Here is a 19,895-nt window from a genome sequence, read left to right as displayed (position 1 = left end):
GTGACAGATTTCTTTGGCTCTCCTTTTAAAGAACGAAATCCTTGCTTGGCGAAATAATTCTTCTAGGTTTTAGGAGTTCTTCTGCCAAAAACTTTGCCTGTAGTGTCTGCCTCTAGCCAGTTTCAATTACTTTCCCTTTCACTCTCTTTCCTCATTGTTTCATACCTACAGAGTCCTCGTCCTCCCTTAGCCACATTTGAAAGGTGAAGACATAGCAATAATCTGTTTCTCTAAGGGACTAAAATAATGGAATACCTGTGTCAAAATTATAACTCAGAAAAAAAACTAAGCTTTCTGGTTCTCCTTGTTTAGGTCAATGAATTATTTTAATAGTGTTTTTTATAAAGTCAAAAATCTGTTGAGTTTTACATTTTATGTAGCTAGAATTTCACTTTTTTAAAAAATTGTATTGTGTTTTAGGTGAAAGTTCACAGTGCAAATTAGCTTTTCATTAAAAATTTTTATACACAAATTGTTTTTATTATATTAGTTGCAATCGCTGCAGTGTGTCAGCAGTCTCGCCCTTTCCCTTTGCACCCTGGGTTCCCCGTGCGCATGCATCCAGGTTTCCTGTCCCTTCCTGCCTTCTCAGGCTTTGCTTTTGGGCAGGTGTTGCCTATTTGGTTTCGTATACTTGATTGAAGTAAGAGAAGCACATTCCTCACGACTATTATTTGTTTTATAGGCCTGTCTAACCTTTGGCTGAAAGGTGGACTTGGGGAGTGGCTTCAGTTCTGAGTTGGCAGGGTGTCTGGGGCCATAGTCTCGGGGTTCCCTCCAGTCACCATCAGACCAGTGAGTCTGGTCCTTTTTTGTGAATTTGGATTTTGTTCTACATTTTTCTCCCACTCTGCCTGGAGCCCTCTATTGTGATCCCTGTCAGAACAGTAGGTGGTAGTAGCCTGGCACCGTCTAGTTCTTCTGGGCTCAGGCTGGTGGAGGCTGTGGTTCATGTGGTCCATTAGTCCTTTGGGCTAATATTTTCTTTGTGTCTTCGGTTTTCTTCATTCCCCTTTGCTCCAAACGTGCTGGGACCAGTAGATGTTCTTAGATAGCCGTTCACAAGCTTTTAGGACCCCAGACACTACTACCAAAGTAGGATGTAGAATATTTTCTTTTTGAACTGTGTTATGCCAATTGACCTAGATGTCCCCTGAGACCATAATCCCTAGCCCTCAGTCCCTTAAGGTGTTTGTATGTGTCTAGGAAGCTTCTATGGCTTCGCCTTGGTCAAGTTGTTGTCTTTCCCTTCAGCAAAGTTAACGCTTTTCTACTATCTAGTTAGTGATTTCTCCTTCCCACGCCTCCCTTCCTCCATAACCATCAAAGATTGTTTTTTTCTGTGTGTAAACCTTTTCTCGGGTTTTTATAATAGTGCTCTTATACAATATTTGTCCTGTTGTGATTGACTTATTTCACTCAGCATAATGTCCTCCAGATTCATCCATGTTATGAGATGTTTTGCAGATTCATCATTGTTCTTTATCATTGCATAGTATTCCATTGTGTGTATGCACCATAATTTGTTTATCCATTCATCTGCTGATGGGCACTTAGGTTGTTCCCGTCTTTTTGCTATTGTGAATAATTCTGCAATGAACATGGGTGTGCATGTGTCTGTTAATGTGATGGCTCTTATTTCTCTAGGATATATTCTTCTTAGGAGTGGGATTGCTGGATCATATGTATGGTATTTCTTTTTAAGGAGGCACCATATTTTTTTCTATAGTGGTTGTACCATTATACATTCCCACCAGCAGTGCATAAGAGATCCCAATCTCCCCACAACCTCTCCAACATTTGTTACTTTCTTTCTAATATGCCAGTAATGTTGGGGTGAGATGGTATCTCATTATACTTTTGATGTGTATTTCTCTAATGGCCAAAGATCTCGCACATTTCCTCATGTGCCGTGGCTCTTAACCACTACGCCACCAGGGTTTCCCCATGTGTCTGTTAGTTGCCTGTATATCTTCTTTGGTGAAGTGTCCACATCCTTTGCCTTTTTTTTTTCACATTTTTTTACATTGTACTTTGGATGAAGTTTTACAGAACAAACTAGTTTCTCGTTATACAGTTAGTACACATATTGTTTTATGACATTGGTTAACAACCCTGTGACATGTCAGCACTCTCCCTTCTCGACATGGGGTTCCCTGTTACCAGCTTTCCTGTCCCCTCCTGCCTTCTAGTTCTTGTCCCTGGGCTATTGTGCCCCATTAGTCTCATTTTGTTTTATGGGCCTGTCTAATCCTTGGCTGAAGGGTAAACCTTGGAAGTGACTTCATTACTGAGCTGAAAGGGTGTCTGGGGGCCATACTCTCAGGATTTCTCCATTCTCTCTCAGGCCAGTAAGTCTGGTCTTTTTTTGTGAATTAGAATTTTGTTCTACATTTTTCTCTAGCTCTGTCCAGGACCCTCTATTGTGATCCCTGTCAGAGCAGTCAGTGGTGGTAGCCGGGCACCATCTAGTTGTACTGGACTCAGTCTGGTGAAGGCCGTGGTAGATGTGGTCCATTAGTCCTTTGGACTAATCTTTCCCTTGTATCTTTAGTTTTCTTCATTCTCCCTTGCTCCCGAAGGGATGAGACCAGTGGAGTATCTTAGATGGCCGCTCACAGCCTTTGCCTATTTTTTAGTTGGATTATTTGTCTTTTTGTTGTTGAGGTGTCGAAGTATTCTATAGTAGACCCTTGTTGGATATATCGTAGCCAAGCATTTTTTCCCAATCTTTAGGTTCTCTTTTTACTCTTTTGGTGAAGTCTTTTGATGAGCATAAGTGTTTGATTTTTAGGAGTTCCCAGTTACCTAGTTTCTCTTCTGGTGTTTGTACACTGTTAGTTATGGTTTGTATACTATTTATGCATTATATTACAGCCCCTAGTGTTGTGTCTATTTTTTCTTCCATGACCGTTATCAATTTAGGTTTTATATTTAGGTGTTTGAGCCATTTTATGAATTTCACCTGTTAATATTTTCACCAGCAAGCATAATGTCCTAATGTTCAAAATTGCATTTTTTGTAAAGAGTGAGTATTTGCAAGCCCTTTAATGTTAAATCCTTATAAGTGGTCAAAATGAGGTATTTTTTTCGGCACATTCTATTAGCTTAGGGAAATGGCCTCAAAAGCATATTATCTCCATTTTAAAAATAGCTACTGCCATTTATTCTTTGGAATATCTGGCTTCTCACTGGTCTTATTTTATGGTCAGGGCCAGAAACTTTCTACTGCATATGCTTGTTGCTGAGTCTTTGGTAGCAAAATTCTCTCAAAGATGCAGTCATTCTTTAGAGAGCTTAACTGTGTATTTTAAGAAAAAAGACACCTAGGAATTTTAGTAAATATAACTTTTTGGGAGAATTTGACACGAAGAGAGACAGTCAAAGGTGAATTTAATGTAGTTGTAGAGCTAGTCTTGACTTCAAATGTGCAGCCCTTCCCATGAAAAGGCTTTAAGACTATTTAAGACTATTCTATTGACATAGAATCATATATGTTTGACTGCAAAACCAATCAAAGCACTCATAGAAAGTGAATTTTGTTTCAGGGTTTTTAGTGTGCTCTACCTTTTTGTCCATTCTTAGAATCCATTGTAATTTGGCTTTGGGTATAGCAAAACAACTCATTTTCAGTGGCAAGTGGGCTGACAGTGTTTTAATAGTTGCTTTGCTTGCACCCTGGAAAGGAACATCTTGAGCAATTTGACGTTTGTCTTTTATTTTTTTAATTTTTATGACCTCCTCTCCTGAGAAACCATAGCCTCAGTGAGACTATCTAAGCTAAAACAAGCTTTTTCTTTTTTCCCTATTCTAGGGAGCCTTTGCCTACATAGTCAACTATTTCATGTATGTCCTCTGGGCTCTCCTATTTGCCTTCCTTGCCGTAACTCTTGTCAAGGTTTTTGCACCTTATGCCTGTGGCTCCGGAATCCCTGAGGTGAGTCTCTAAAATGGTTTATAAATTGTAATAATAATGATCCTTTTTGGTTAAGGCCCTTTAATATATATCCCAGCATATACCACAGTTTGGTGAATATTAAACAGGATTAGGTCCTGAGGCAATCTAGGACTTCTCTAGGTCTTCCCTTAAGTCTTCTCCTCCCAGCCTGGGCCATCTGGAAGTTAAAGGGAGTTGATTCTGAACCTCCTGAGGGTTCCTGTTGAACCAGACTCCTGAAGACCTCCCCTACTCCCTACCCAAGAAGCACTCAGGATAGCTCCCAAGATTCTGGACTCAAAAAGTAGTAGTATTGTCATCTTTGTTAGAGTGGAAGAAATAAAACTGTCTTACTGCATTTTCCACTATGTAATTTGAACTAGAGAAGGGAGGGTGGTTAAAACCCTATTCATAACTACTTTTAGTTTAGATTGCTTAATGGTGACTGAAACCACCAAGATGACCTTGTCCGTCTCTATTTCCTGACCAAGTAATAGTCATGGATTTCTTTGGCAGAGCAAGGCTATTTCTAACCTTTAAGATTGTTTTGGGGAGATTAACCTTGCCCTCTCAGAACATGTCTCTTGTGCCACCATTTTGTAAACTATGGAAAACAATTATCATTCTGTCTCTGCCTCCCTGTTCTCCATATACTTGTACTCTCATATTTACAATAAACACTTGCCCAGATATCACATGGCCAAAAAAAAGAGAATGTAAACACTTTCCCGGGCCCGCTCCCAAACTGTGATCACTGTGGGTCAAAGTATTTGTATGTACCTTGTACAAAATGTGTAATTTCAAGATTGAGGTTCAGAATATTGCTTCTTAGCTTTGTTTACTTGCTTAGTCTATATTTGATCTCTGTGTTTGACCTGCAGATAAAAACTATCTTGAGTGGTTTCATTATTAGGGGCTATTTGGGTAAGTGGACCCTGATTATCAAAACCATTACATTGGTGCTGGCAGTATCATCTGGCTTGAGCCTGGGCAAAGAGGGCCCCCTAGTGCACGTGGCTTGCTGCTGTGGGAACATCCTGTGCCACTGCTTCAATAAATACAGGAAGAATGAAGCCAAGCGCAGAGAGGTAATAACATAGAGTCTTAATATTCTCTTTGTTGGGGATTCAAGCAATGTTAATCTAAATACCCTTTGACCCAGAAATTCCACTTCTAGGAATTTATCCCACAGACCCCCTAGCATGTGTGTGCACAAATGTCCAACAGTAAGGGACTAATTGAATACACAATATTCTATCCATACTATGGAATATTGTGCAACCATTAAAAGAATGAGATAGCCCTATGTGTACTGACATAGAATGATGGCTACAAAACACTATTAAGTTTTAAATCCAGTTTCTGAACAATGTGTACAGTATAAATAATTCAATTAGTGTTTTTTAAAGGTGGCACAAACGGTTAAGTGCTTGACTACTACCTGAAAGACTGGTGGTTCTAACCTACCCAGAGGCGCCTCAGAAGTAAAGCCTAGCCATCTGCTTCTGAAAGGTCACAGCCTTGAAAACCCTATGGAGCAGTTCTGCTCTGCACACATGTGGTCGCCATGAATTGGAATTGATTCAGTGACAACTAACAACAACAACATATATGCACTTAGAAAATGTCTGGAAAGTAGGTTTACTTCAAACTGTTAAAAATGGCTACCTCTGGTGAGTGGGAAAGTGAGGTAGTGGTGAAAGAGAAGTAAGGACTTTAACTTTTTATGTATATAATTCTATACAAATATGTGTTGTTTCTATTACAAAATAACTTACAAAAAATAATAGATTTTTAAAGAAGTTGTTTATTTCTGTGGAAGAATAAATATACATGCAGTGTATGTTTCAGATGCCAGCTTTTTCTACCTAAGCCACACTGAGTTAATTTCTCTCTATATTAGACCTCTCTTCTGCCTTCAGCCTCAACCCTACTAAATTAATCCTGCCACAGCATCTCTATAGTTATTCTCATGTTTATGAAGTTGTTAATGTATATTGTTTTGAGGAGGAGGAAAGTTTTTTAAAATGTTTCAAGTCATTGGTTACTTTTGTCCTGCCATAATTGAGGACTTTTGAAAATAATGATTCTTGCTCAACTTTCCTTGAATTTCAAAGACGTCACATATGGAATGGGTCAAGACCAAGGTCATTTCATTAAAACAAAATTTTCACAAAAGTGGAAACTAGCAATTTATTCTGGAAAAAAAAAAAAAAGTAAACACAAGACCCAGAAGGAAACTCAAAGATGCTTAAATTTCAAATATGGAATAATTTTGATAGTACAAAGGGGGAAAGTTCCTGGCACAGTTTAAAAGGAGAGGAAGGCTAGCATGAGAGAGATCAGGAAATCTTTTAGCTACCTGTCATATGGTAGAGGGATATATGTTCAACTGGAATACTGTACAAGAGAAGCTAAAGAGTTTAAAGGATGTTTTAATGGGCAAGAGGTTTAGTAAGGTGTTGATTGCTGCTGTGTTTGCATGGGTGGGAGGTGAATTTGGAACTACAGTTTGCTGGTTACTTTCATTCCATAAAATTGGCACTTTTGTTCAAATAGTTCCTTGTAAAATGAGAGGAGAATTTGATTTGGTAGTTTCTGTATAGAAATGTCATATATTTCTCTTAACTATACTCAAGAATGTTTGGATCTTTAATTCCTATTGTTTATTTAGACTTTCCAGTTCTCGTTTTCCTCTTGTTCTCACCATCAGTAACAACTGTTTTATGTCCAATGAATTCCTAAAAATGGGCAGATGGTTGAGAGTAAAATAGAGATTTGAGAAGGAAGGACCCAGACAGACTCCTTTCTGCAATATAAAAATTAAAGCAGATCAGCCAACCTGATTCTTTCTTCTCCCCCATAAGTCATCCTAAACATTGTTACCAAAATCCCCTTTCTCAAGTTTAATATTGGCTGTCCTCATACTGGTGTCCCTGGGTGGTGCAGTTAAAGCAGTCAGCTACTAACTGAAAAGTTGACAGTTTGAGTCCACCTAGAGGCACCTCAGAAGAAAGGTCTGGCGATCTACTTCTGAAAAATCAGCCGTTGAGAACCGTCTGGAAGGACTAGTGGACCACAACTACCACGGCCTCCTCCAGACTGAGTCCAGTACAACTGGATGATGCCTGGCTACCACCACTGACTGCTCTGACCAGGATCACAACAGAGGGTCCCAGACAGAGCTGGAGAAAAGTGTAGAACAAAATTCTAACTCACAAAAAAAGACCAGACTTACTGGCCTGACAGAGACTGGAGAAACCCCGAGAGTATGGCCCCCGGACACCCTTTTAGCTCAGTAATGAAGTCACTCCCGAGGTTCACCATTCAGCCAAAGATTAGACAGCCCTGTAAAACAAAACGTGACTAATGGGGCACAGCAGTCCAGGGACAAGGACTAGAAGGCAGGAGGGGATGGGAAAGCTGGTAACAGGGAACCCAAGGTTGAGAAGGGACAGTGTTGACATGTTGTGGGGTTGTTAACCATTGTCATAGGGCAATATGTGTACTAATTGTTTAATGAGAAACTATGTGTTGTAAAACTTCATCTAAAGTACAATTAAAAAAAGAAAACCCTTTGGAGCACAGTTTTACTCTGACATGCATGGGTTCACCATGAGTCAGAGTTGACTCCACAGCAGCTGGTTTGGTTTTTTTAGTCCTTATCCTTCTCAAAGCCATTCTAGCTATGAATTTGTAAGTTCTCACCAGTTAGCACCATAGATCTCACTCCTCCCTTCATTTTCCTGGGTCATTTTACACTCCCAGAGAAACCTTTCTAATTATTTTGCCAAAAATGCTTTTATTCAGAATCTTAATTTAGTTCAACTTTCTCTTTAAATATTTTCCTACTACTGCAAATCATTTATCTGTCCACAGCAACCAGAATCCAATGAAAGGAATTTATTCTTCCATGAATTTTTGTTTGTTTGCAATTAATAGTGTTTGTTATGCATATTTTACAGGTATATGCATTCATAATACCAGCGTTGTTCTATAAATATATATATGAGCTCACTTGCACTCTTTCCCCACCTCTTTGTCCCTCATTCTCTCCCTGTGACCCCTGCTTTCTTCCTAGCCCCTTTCCTTACCACACCTAAACATATTTAGGTCTACTCTTCCCTTAAAAATCTATCCTCGACCTTGCTTCTAGTTGCCTTCCTATTTCTGTTTTCATAAGGTTCTGGGCATGGAGTAGAACACAAAGAACAAGAAACTCTAAATACTTATTGTATGAGTATTTCAGAATTTGCAGCTCATGAATAGCTGTGAGCCAAATGTAACTTCAGTTTTGTGTTATTAGAACCTTCTTTAAAATCTCATTTAATGTGATAGATATATTTACAACAATAACCAAAAAAAAAAAAAAAGAGTAGCTGTTGAGGCTGCTTATGTACAACCAAACACCTCATGGGATTTAGTTCCTTGGTTTGGAGGTTTAGGGTCATGATTTCATGGGACATCCCAGTTAATTGGCCTAATAACATGTTTAGTGCTTCTGTTCTACCTCCTAGTTCGTTAATAGTACCTGGGGTCTTAAAACCTCACAAGCAGCCATCCAAGGAACAACAGTTGGTCTCTATTTACCTGGAACAACAGAGGAAGAAGGAGAGTCAGGAATAGGAGGGGGAAATGGATGTGTGGGTAATTGCCTTCATGAACAACTGCTTCCTCTGCCATGAGATCAGAAGAACTGGACTGTGCCCAGCTACTGTTACTGAACATGTTAATCAAAGATTCTGTAGGATAATCCTGATCAAAGGGGGGAAAATGTAGAACAGAATTTCAAATTCTCAGGGACTCCAGACTTTCTGGAGCCATGGAAGGTAGATGAACCCCTGAAACTATTGCCTTGAGATAATCTTAAACCTTAAACCAAAAATATCCCCTGGAGTCTTCTTAAAACCAAACAATAGTTTAGCTTAACTAGTAAAGGCTGTCTGCCTTGAGCATTATGGTCTTTTAAGATCTATCTATATAGGATCAAACTGACACAACTCGAAAGATTTAGAGAGGAACCTTAGAGGGCAGTGAGTTCATGTAAATAGGGGAGGAATAGCTCAGAAAGAGTGTGAGAATGGTTGTACAACTCGAATGTAATCAATATCACTGAATTGTACATGCAGAAATTGTTGAATTGGCATATGTTCTGTGTATATTCTCAACAATAACAAAATATTTTTTAAAATTTCATTTTAAAAAGCATTCCTTTACAAAGTGCTATGTAAATACATCACTGTAACTACTTCATTTAGGTGGTGAATAGTCTATAAACTTAGATTCAGTTACTGAATTGGGAGTATTGGGGATGGGGAGAGGGCATAATTTAGAATAAGGTACATGTCTAAATCAATTACAAAGGCAAAGTCCTCTTACCTGTTCAAGCATATGAATCATGTGTTCAAAATTCAGTATCTACAGTGTTTGTTTTAATGTTTAGTAAACTTTACTAAAAGTAATGTTTTTAAAAATGTGATTTGAAGGTAGGAAAATGGCATTATCCTATTACTAATTTTGAGTTTTGGATCATAGGTTTTGTCGGCTGCAGCAGCAGCTGGTGTATCTGTAGCTTTTGGGGCACCTATTGGCGGAGTATTATTCAGCCTAGAAGAGGTAACTACTTTTAACTGTCTGTTGAGCATGTGCATGCTTTTGTGTTGGGAATTTTGGCCAAGATCTGCATATGTACATTGCAGTCCCTAAGTGCTCTGCTCAACTCAGTGCTTACCATGTGACTCTAGAAGTCTATACACAGTTTTCATCCTCAATACTCTAATTTCCTCAGCACAAACTTTTCACCCAAAACAGTTTCTGCATATTGACTGAGTTTGCTTTCTCACCTTCTCTCTTATAGGTCAGCTACTATTTTCCCCTCAAAACACTGTGGCGTTCTTTCTTTGCTGCTTTGGTGGCAGCATTTACTCTACGTTCCATCAATCCGTTTGGGAACAGCCGCCTGGTTCTATTTTATGTGGAATTTCACACCCCATGGCATCTCTTTGAGCTTGTGCCATTCATTCTGCTGGGCATATTTGGTGGCCTGTGGGGAGCTTTGTTTATTCGCACAAACATTGCCTGGTGTCGGAAGCGTAAGACCACCCAGTTGGGCAAGTATCCTGTCGTAGAGGTACTCGTCGTGACAGCCATCACTGCCATCCTGGCTTTCCCCAATGAATATACCCGTATGAGCACGAGTGAGCTCATCTCGGAGTTATTTAATGATTGTGGCCTTCTGGACTCCTCCAAGCTCTGTGATTATGAGAACCGTTTCAACACAAGCAAGGGGGGTGAACTGCCTGACAGACCTGCTGGCCTGGGAGTCTACAGTGCAATGTGGCAGCTGGCTTTGACACTCATACTGAAAATTGTCATTACTATATTCACCTTTGGCATGAAGGTGAGGAGATTCTTTGGGTACTTAGTGGATGCATGTGCGGTTGTGGGTGTTGGAGGGCAAAACCAAGGTATGATATATTCCTGATCACTCATGGAGCTTTCAACTTTACCAAACATCATCCTCCCACCCCCAGTAGTCTTATATCCCCACGTTTTTGTAACTTCCTAGATAATTGTACCTCTGCCTCAAATATTTCAAACTAAGTTTTAGCCCAAATGCAAACCTCAGTGAGAGATTATAGGTAGAAATGTTTTCTCCCTTTCTGAGGAAAACATATTTTTGCCCCTCAAAAAGAATTCTGTGGTATTTATTCCAGTGCGTTTCATATTAAAACAATATCTGACCAACACAGTGTTGGTCCTTATAGAGTGGCTTTAGAGTTTACCAAAATAGCAAAATATGAGGTTGAACCAAATGAAGTTGCCACTTTGACTTCTAAAATAGCAGTTTCATGTGGGTCAACCTCATATATAGCAAAATGTATCTTTTACATATGGTATCAATGCTCAGTTATCAAGAACTGAGCATCCACTTTACAGGTGATCCTAAATTAATATTTAAACTATTAAAAGCAGACATAAGGTCAGCATGTTTTACTTTAAGCACTACTTCTGTATTTCAGAAGAAACCAGAAAGGAAAATTTGTTAAGGTATTTCCTAGGTTTTTTTTTTTTTTTTCCTGTTCTTTAACACCCCACTACCAAGTTACTTCGCTCTATTCTCTAGGGAAACTGAGATTCAAGCCAGAAAATGAGGAACAGAAACTCAGTTTAGGCAACAGTGTAATCTTTGAGATGATTCATGCATCCCTTCAACACAGGGATAAACGGAGATCTTGAAAAGTTTTGCAGTGCTTCTGGACTTCAATTTTCACCTTCATTCTTTCGTTTAGAGTGAATTTGCAGGCCATCAGACCCACACAGATGCAAACATATTCCAGAATCAAACACAATCTATTTTTAATTAATCTGCTGTTTTTATTTATCCTTCACTATATTTGCATCCTAGGAGTCAGAAAAAGGGCAGGCAAGTAGATGAAGTTTCCTCTTTTAGATAGTCATACAACCAGTCACTATCTCATTTTAAAATTTTAATTGTTTAGTTTTTCTTTATACTGTTATAAAAATAAACTGAAACCTCATGTGTCATCTTTTTTGTGTGAGCAATGGGTTAAGATTTAACATATGAGGGTAGTTATGATCAGCACATTTCAGTCCAGCACCAGCATTTACTAAATCTTGACCTTGAGTTAGTTACTTAATTTCTCTGAACCTTAGGTTCTTTGTGATTTGGGAATAATAACACCTACTTCCTAGGGTTGTTGTAAAGAACTGATGAAATCTTGTATGTAGAGCATCCAGCACAGAACATGGTATATAGTAAATTAAGGGTAGTTGTTGTTGTTGATTAAGAGTTCAGAATTAGGGGAAATGTCTGTATATATAAGAAACTCCATCTGTTCTCCTTTTTCTTTGGGAAAGGCTTAATTTCTGCCTCCAGTTCTGCGTTGGTCTGGAGAGTTCAGGCTCTTGCCTGATGGACCCCGAACCTCTAGTCTAGACGGGCCTGCATGTCCCAGAGAACCTCTAGTCCCTATAGTGTTACACAAATGTTTACAGCCATTTGGTAGCATAGTGCGTAGTTAAATTGTCATTGGCCTGTTTGTTTCGTAGAGGGTCAGTGCTATAGCCCTTACCATGTACCAAACAGTCACATCATTTCTCAATCATACATTGCTTTCTCTTTGCAGATCCCTTCTGGCCTGTTTATACCTAGCATGGCTGTTGGTGCTATAGCAGGCCGACTTTTAGGAGTAGGAATGGAACAACTGGCTTATTACCACCATGACTGGGCCATCTTCAATAGCTGGTGTAGTCAAGGAGCTGATTGTATCACACCTGGCCTTTATGCAATGGTTGGGGCTGCAGCATGCTTAGGTGAGTAAGTGTTTAAATTGATGTCAAAGAAGTTGCTCCCCAGGTGACATAAAGAGGAGTGATATTAAACATAATTGGCTGCAGATTTTTTTAATGACCGTCGGTTTTCTGTTGGGTGTGCCATTTTTCAAGGGCTTTAAGAAAACATTATTTCTATATATCTGTATATCTACAGTCCTCCTTTTGAGAGTGATCCTACTCTCTCATACTGAGAAAATAATCAGAAATTTGGATGAAGACATTTTTACAGGAATGCTCATCACAGTATTATTTATAATAGCAAAAATTTGGAATTAACACACACACACACACACACACACACACACACACAGACTTACTGGTCTGACAGAGACTGGAGAAACCCTAAGAGTATGGCCCCTGGACACCCTTTATAGCTCAGTAATGAAGTCATTCCTGAGGTTCACCCTTCAGCCAAAGATTAGACAGGCCCATGAAACAAAATGAGACTAAATGGGCACACCAGCCCAGGGCCAAGGATGGGCAAGGACAAGAATGCAGGAGGGGACAGGAAAGCTGGTAATGGGGAACCCAAGGTCGAGAAGGGGAAAGTGTTGACATGTTGTGGGTTTGGCATCCAATGTCACAAAACAATAAATGTACTAATTGTTTAATGGGAAACTAGTTTGCTCTGTAAACCTTCATCTAAAGTACAATTTAAAAAATGGAATTAACCTAAATGTGCACAGTAAGGGACTGGTTAAACAAATTATGGTACATCCATATATTATATTATGAAGTCAGTAAATATGTTAATATATTTAATCTTTAAATATGATGTTAAATAAATTTGTAACAATATGGGAAATGTTCCCAATATAAAATGGGAGGAAAAGCATGGTATGGAATTAAACATATAATAGGATTTTACCTATATAAAAATACACAAAAAATAAAAATTTTTGCATAGAAAAAACTTAATATTTTAAAATGTTTATAGTGCTTATTTTTAGGCAGTGAGCTTATGGACAATTATTTTCTTTTATATACTTTTTGAATTTTTCACAATGGATGTGTATTATTTTTATAATTAGAAAAAAAGAAGCAACAGACAAATGGGGGAAAAAAAAGAATCAAGGAAGTATCTTGTATCTTCCTAATGAGTGGGGAATGCTTGGGGAACCTCAGATTTACTATTGGCAAAAGGACACAGACAGCTCTGGAATGACGTAGAAATGGTTGTTAGAAATCTTCACTGTTTTTTATATACCTCCCTTGTATTTATTTGTTTTTTCCTTTTAAACAGGTCAGAGCTTTTCTAAACAGTTTGGCCGATATAGACTTAATTCAACATTTTACCTCATAGGAATAGCTGGAGTAATTTGTGCTTTGTGTTCGTATTTTCAAAAGTTCTCCCACAAAATTAATAGTTATTTTTAAGTGTACCTTGGGTAAACTGGTGAGTCCCCAGGGTAACCCAGGGCATTAAAATGCTTTTGAGAAATAGATATTTTCTTGGCCTGAATATCTAGCTGACTGTTTATATTAATTATATTTACTGGGAAACGTCTTTACTCTTCACCAGTCATAATGGCTTAAATGTATACATTTATTTAGTGAATTTTTATGTTATCACCTAGAGAACAGTTTTATATTTTCTTAAATGTTAATAAAGATGTTCTGAAGAAAAAGGTAACTTGTAGTTTTGTGGATAATTATTTTGAGAAATCTGAATCATGTACATTGTAACGTTACTTTAATGCAATTGCTGGGGACTCAATATTGCTGGTAAGTAAGCTTTTCTGGATGGGACCTGTGACAGGCCTATAATTATAATGAATCCTGTATTTTGCCTGTCTTCAGTAACTTGTTTCTGTTGCTTTGCAGGTGGAGTGACTCGGATGACTGTCTCTCTTGTTGTCATAATGTTTGAACTAACTGGTGGCTTGGAATACATTGTGCCTCTAATGGCTGCAGCAATGACAAGCAAGTGGGTGGCAGATGCTCTTGGGCGGGAGGGCATCTATGATGCCCACATCCATCTTAATGGATACCCCTTTCTTGAAGCCAAAGAAGAGTTTGCTCATAAGACACTGGCAATGGATGTGATGAAACCCCGGAGAAATGATCCTCTGTTGACTGTCCTTACTCAGGACAGTATGTCTGTAGAGGATGTAGAGACCATAATCAACGAAACCACTTACAGTGGCTTTCCAGTAGTAGTGTCCCGGGAGTCCCAAAGACTTGTGGGTTTTGTCCTCCGAAGGGATCTCATTATTTCAATTGGTAAGAATTTCAGACAGGGGATAATGGAATCCACTATGGAAATAAATAAATATGCATGAAACAGGGGAAGACAGAGGGAAGAGGGGAGTGGTTGGGGCCAGAAAGCTAGAACTAACACTTCATTTTCAACTTTTTTCCCTCTCACTTTTCAAATAGAAAATGCTCGAAAAAAACAGGATGGGATTGTGAGCACTTCCATCATTTATTTCACTGAGCATTCTCCTCCAGTGCCACCATACACTCCACCTACCCTGAAGCTTCGTAACATCCTGGATCTCAGCCCCTTCACTGTGACAGATCTTACACCCATGGAGATTGTAGTGGATATCTTCCGCAAGCTGGGACTGCGTCAGTGCCTGGTTACACACAATGGGTAAGAACTCTTTGGTGGAGATGAATTGGGAGAGAAAAGAGGATGTAGAGAGAGAAAAGAAAGGAGGAGAACCCAATTCAAATGAACATTAGTAGCACTTACAGGCCTTTTGAGGAGCCCTGATGGCACAGTGGTTAAGTGCTTGGCTGCTAATTGAAAGGTTGGTGGTTCGAACCCACTAGCCACTCCATGGGAGAAAGATGTGGCAATCTGTTTCTGTAAAGATTACAGCTTTGGAAACCCTATGGGACAGTTCTATTCTGTCCTACAGGGTCACTGATTAGAATCAACTCAACGGCAATGGGTTTGGTTTGGTTTATAGGCCTTTTGAAGCTTTCAAACAGAGATGGATGTATTTCTTTTATCATCATAATTAATAGAAAATGAGTTTGGGAAAGAAAGTATGTTTAACTGTTGGTTAACTGTTCGTTGCACATTATAAATAACTCAGCTCCTCCCCCACAAAGGAAACAGCTGTGTTCTTTTAAACAGGCAGCACTAAAATTATAATGGTGTTAGGTAGTATATGTATAGTACTTGGCCCTTACAATACCCTTGTTACTATTATTTGAGGATAAGAAAACCAGGTTTCAGTGAGGTTTAATGATTTGCACAGTGGCTCCCAGTTAATAAATAATAGAGGTAGGCATTTTTTCACATTAGAATCACCTGGGATGATTTTAAAACTGCCCATGCCCAAGCCACATGCCAGACCAATTTCGTCAGAATTATAGAGGTAGGATTTATTTATATTAACTTATATTTAAAATTTTATTTAGTTTGTTGTTGTTGTTGCCATAGTGGTAAGCTTTAAACACACGTCCTATGACTCCCAGAGCCTTGGCTTTTTCCCTTTCTCGGATATTTCTTATCCAGCAATTACATAAGAATTTTACCTTCCTCTAAAATTTCTAAATGGTATAGTAGGTCTCTTGCAAGATTTAAATCAGTAAAGGACCTTTCCCTAACTGGTTCATTCAACATTTACTGAATCCATACTTCATGTAAGTTGGTATTCCACTAGATTCTGAGGAGAGAGATAATTGAATAAGGACCTTTCTCTGCCTCGAGGAGTCTACAGTGTCATAGAAAAGCTAAGAACACACAAATGATTACAGTACAATAGCAGACAGGTCAAGTGCTACAAAAGAGGCACACACAAAAAGTGCTGTTGCTGGGAGGAAGGCATAGTTACTGCTGGTTTGTAGGATCAGAGAAGGTGTTCTGGAATAGGGGCTGGACTGCAAAAGGTAAATAAGATTCACATAGGTAGAGAAGAATATTTAAAGCAGAAGAAATTGCTTGATCTAAGACCTAGAGGTAGAAATGCTTGGAGCATGTTTAGGAGTCTATGCATTGTCCCATTTTCCTGGTGTAATGTTGTCTCATCATTCTGTAAGTGCAGCTAGTGTTCAAAGACAAAGTTGAAAAAGAATCAGGAGGAAAAGTGTCATCTTCGGAAATGTTATTTTAACTACAGATTTGTTTTTGTTTTGTTGTATTGCGTTTTGTCTTTTAGGCGATTGCTTGGAATCATTACCAAAAAGGATGTGTTAAAGCATATAGCACAGATGGCGAACCAAGATCCCGATTCCATTCTCTTCAACTAGAATCGCAGTGCTGTGCTGGATATAAAATAGGAAGGACACTGCAGACCATGGATATATTTTATTAACTGGGTATCCAAAACACATTTCCCATATTTGGATGGTGAAGTTATATTAGTATGTTGTCTCTTTCCTGCAAGTTAACCAGTTGCACTACATAATCTCTGCAAATTAATCTTCTCTTTAGGAGAAAATACAGTTAGGCTTCTGTGATAATTGTATTAGGAAGATTTCATGAAAGAGTAAAAGAAGATTACTGTTGTTTAATTTGATTTAAGATATTTTTAATTAAAAAAATTATTGTTAGCCAATATGCAATCACTGAAAACTATGCAAGAAAAATTACAACCATCTTGACCTATAGCCTTCATGAAACTCATGAAAAAATCAACTTTTTTGAGCTCTGTCATTGGTGGAAGATGAAGTCCAAACTAAGGGGCTTCGCTTTCCAACCACAGAAAGGAAAGCCAGAAGGAAAATAGTAATGGTATTTTGTAGACTGTGAAGATTCAGTTCAAATGTTATCTTTTTCCTGTTACAATATTTAGCATTATTAGTTTTGTGTGTATATATGTTAATTTTAATTTCTGATTATAAGACAATGCTGCTTGATTAATCTCCTTTAAATGAGTGTAGAGAGGTTGACTTTTATAGCTTGCTTGTTCTGGTACTCTTTTGAAGTGCACAAAGATGAGTTACAGAGCTTTCTGCTTGTCTGCAGAAAGGATAATTTTCAGATGGTATTTGTTAGCTAGTAGACAGGGACTTTGCTGTGCGTTTGTCAGTAGCAAGGAATGATTTCTTTCCAGTTTCCTTGAAATGAATGATTAGTAAAGTTCTAAGCAAAGTCACTGACTAGGAATTTCATATTTTTGTGAGATCCAAGTAATCCTCTTACCCACATGCCACCTCCACGAATGATGGTGGTTTAGGCTTCTGGAATATGTATGTAAGAATAGTAAAGGGAACTAAGTCTAGACTGCATACTGGTAAATCAGGGAAGATCCAGAACTGCATCTGCGTTCCTTCACAAAGACCACCAGTACTAAAATAAGTGGACACTCATGCCCTCCTCCCAGCATTAAGTATGTACAACAGGCCAGTGTTGTCCCTGTGAGCATGAAGTAGGCTTGGAGTACTTTCAGATATACTGGCATCGGAACAGGATAGGCAGCTGTGACTCCCTTTTGAGGCTCCTTATAATTCTAAATAAAAATGCAGATCCATTTTAAGACCCAGGGGTATGGACAAGGCCTGGTGACACCAAAGGTGCTTGCATCCAATTGAAAAGGTGCCTGTGTCAATTCCCTACCACCTTTACTGCACTGTAGGGACACCTGGTGGGATTACAGAGCCACCACCATCATTCCTACCACTATTTTCATATTCTATAGTTTTACCCACATACAATTATTCCCCTTCCATTCTCTTCCCCTTTCTACTCCTCAGTACTGAATCTTCTCTTTGGGATTGAGCATTATGCCTGGTTAATCATTGATATTACAAAAAAATAACTCCTGGGGCTAGTTAAATTTTATCCAAAGCTCAGCAACCTTATAACACATGAACAAGAGGTGACACACAGCCATTTTCTTTGCCATGTGGCCCAGTTGCTGCTGCCATTCCTCCATTTCCACACGCATGCTCATGGCAGTGAGACTTAACTGCCAGTGGCGAGCGTCCAGCCTTTCCCATTTTTCAAGTCCGTTCTCAACACTTCTAGCCATTCTTCTAGCCCAGAATCAACAGTCAGTCAGCATATCCCCTCCACCCCTCTCCCCCTACCCTGAACACCTTAGTATACCTCATTGTAAAAATTGCTGATCACTATGCTAGGAATTTTATCCCTAGTTGCTAACTTTCCACAATCAGAAATTCTTTTATTGCATGGAACTGGGTAGCCAAGGCTTATTTTGATTCTCATCTTTCAAATATAAAGGCATTCCTAAGAGTTTCTCATTTTAAGTTCAGTGAAACCTATGAGAGCTGGAACTCGATGGGACTACCTTGTTTTTCCAGGTCTCCCAAGTTCTCTGCTTTTCACGGGGTGCAGTCTTACCACTTTTCTGTCGCTCTCTATTAGTGGAAAATGTTTGAGTTTTCCTTCTTGGACAAGTTACTGTCTTACACAGGTTCCGGCTTTGCAGATTTTACTGTATATCACTCTAGCAGTTGAATGAAAAAGAAAAAAAAATTATATTTTATCACAGTCATGGCTCTGTAACTTTACATCTTTTGTCCCTTCTCCTCCACTGACTTTCTCACATGAGATGAGACTATTTGCCTGACTACCCCTGTATATTGTGTAGAAATCAAAGTTCTTATCTGTATATTTCTGTTTCTCTACCTATCTTTTATTATCCATCCTTCCCCGCTAAAGTATGCAAAACAGGAAATGTTAGTATTTGTGGTATTCAGTGACTGGTCATATTTCATAGTGCAGCAGGGATATGGATTTCATCTAAGTTTGCCCTTGTGTTTCTAGGTTCTGTTCTTTATTTTAGACAGATGAGCCAGTGTTAAGGTGCTACTTCAGAGAAGAAATCAGAAAACACTGTGCCACGGTATACTTTCTAGATGCTAAGCACCAGTTGGCCCTCCAGAGAATGACAATATCCCTTTGATACCTCACTCCTGATAAATCTTATTCATTAACCTCAGCTTCTCAGGAATCCTTTTAGAAGTAGCTATAGTGTAGAAGTAGCTATAGTGTAGGGTATCCATTATATGCCCAGATTTATAGTTTGGCTCAGAGGTTGGCTAACTGTGGCTAGAGCTCTCTGCTAGACTGCTAGCTTAGCACCTTATCACTCAGAGTTTCTTGTCTTGAGGTAAAGGTAAATGTTCTTTCTGCCATTGCCAATTCAGCAGTTGGACATACTTAACAAAACCAGTATAGGGAGGACTGTCAGAAGCATCAAATGGACATAGGCCTCAGTGGTAAAAGATTAGATAGCAATTTACAAATGAATATGAGTTGAGACTAGTCTGTTTTGGTATTAAAGAAGAAAGTTGCCTGACACAAGGGGAAAGATTTACACTAGAAGCCATTAAGTGCTTCAACAGAGTTAGGAGTTTCCAAGGAAAACTATCTGGTAGACTTTCAGCAGTGAAAGGAGTGAGAGTCTATAGATTTGTAAAAGTTTAACTGCTGTATCTTCAGATCTGCAAATTAAAGAATTAGAGAAGCCAAAATAGTTAATGCATGATTAGTTATAACATTGGAGGAAAGGGGCAGGAGGCTGATAATGCAAAATAATGGCTACTTTAAAGATCATTTCTGCTTGGCTGTTTGGTCAGAGATGTGTGTTCAGAAACTCTGCTCTTTCTCTGGCCCCAGCTTCCTTTTGGCTCAGGCCAACTGTGGAGTAGGAGTGGTGTAATCCACAAAATAGAT

General features: G+C 38.8%; 1 protein-coding gene across 1 annotated transcript in view; it reads left to right on the top strand.

The window, feature by feature from the left end:
• The window catches only part of CLCN5 (chloride voltage-gated channel 5), a 211,070-nt gene extending 192,546 nt beyond the window's left edge, over nt 1–18,524 (top strand). Inside the window, exons 6-13 of the mRNA XM_004376831.3 lie at nt 3,815–3,937; nt 4,819–5,025; nt 9,473–9,553; nt 9,795–10,337; nt 12,088–12,274; nt 14,120–14,518; nt 14,675–14,891; nt 16,411–18,524. Coding sequence (XP_004376888.3) covers nt 3,815–3,937; nt 4,819–5,025; nt 9,473–9,553; nt 9,795–10,337; nt 12,088–12,274; nt 14,120–14,518; nt 14,675–14,891; nt 16,411–16,501 — 1,848 coding nt within the window. The 3' untranslated portion in view covers nt 16,502–18,524. The remainder of the gene's footprint in view (nt 1–3,814; nt 3,938–4,818; nt 5,026–9,472; nt 9,554–9,794; nt 10,338–12,087; nt 12,275–14,119; nt 14,519–14,674; nt 14,892–16,410) is intronic.
• Nucleotides 18,525–19,895: the final 1,371 nt, after the last annotated feature.

Source organism: Trichechus manatus, unplaced genomic scaffold, assembly GCF_000243295.1.
Source record: "Trichechus manatus latirostris isolate Lorelei unplaced genomic scaffold, TriManLat1.0 scaffold00046, whole genome shotgun sequence".
NCBI classification, from domain to species: Eukaryota; Metazoa; Chordata; class Mammalia; order Sirenia; family Trichechidae; genus Trichechus; species Trichechus manatus.
The sequence above is the reverse complement of the archived record's forward strand: the minus strand, read 5'-3'. Positions and strand labels throughout refer to the sequence as shown.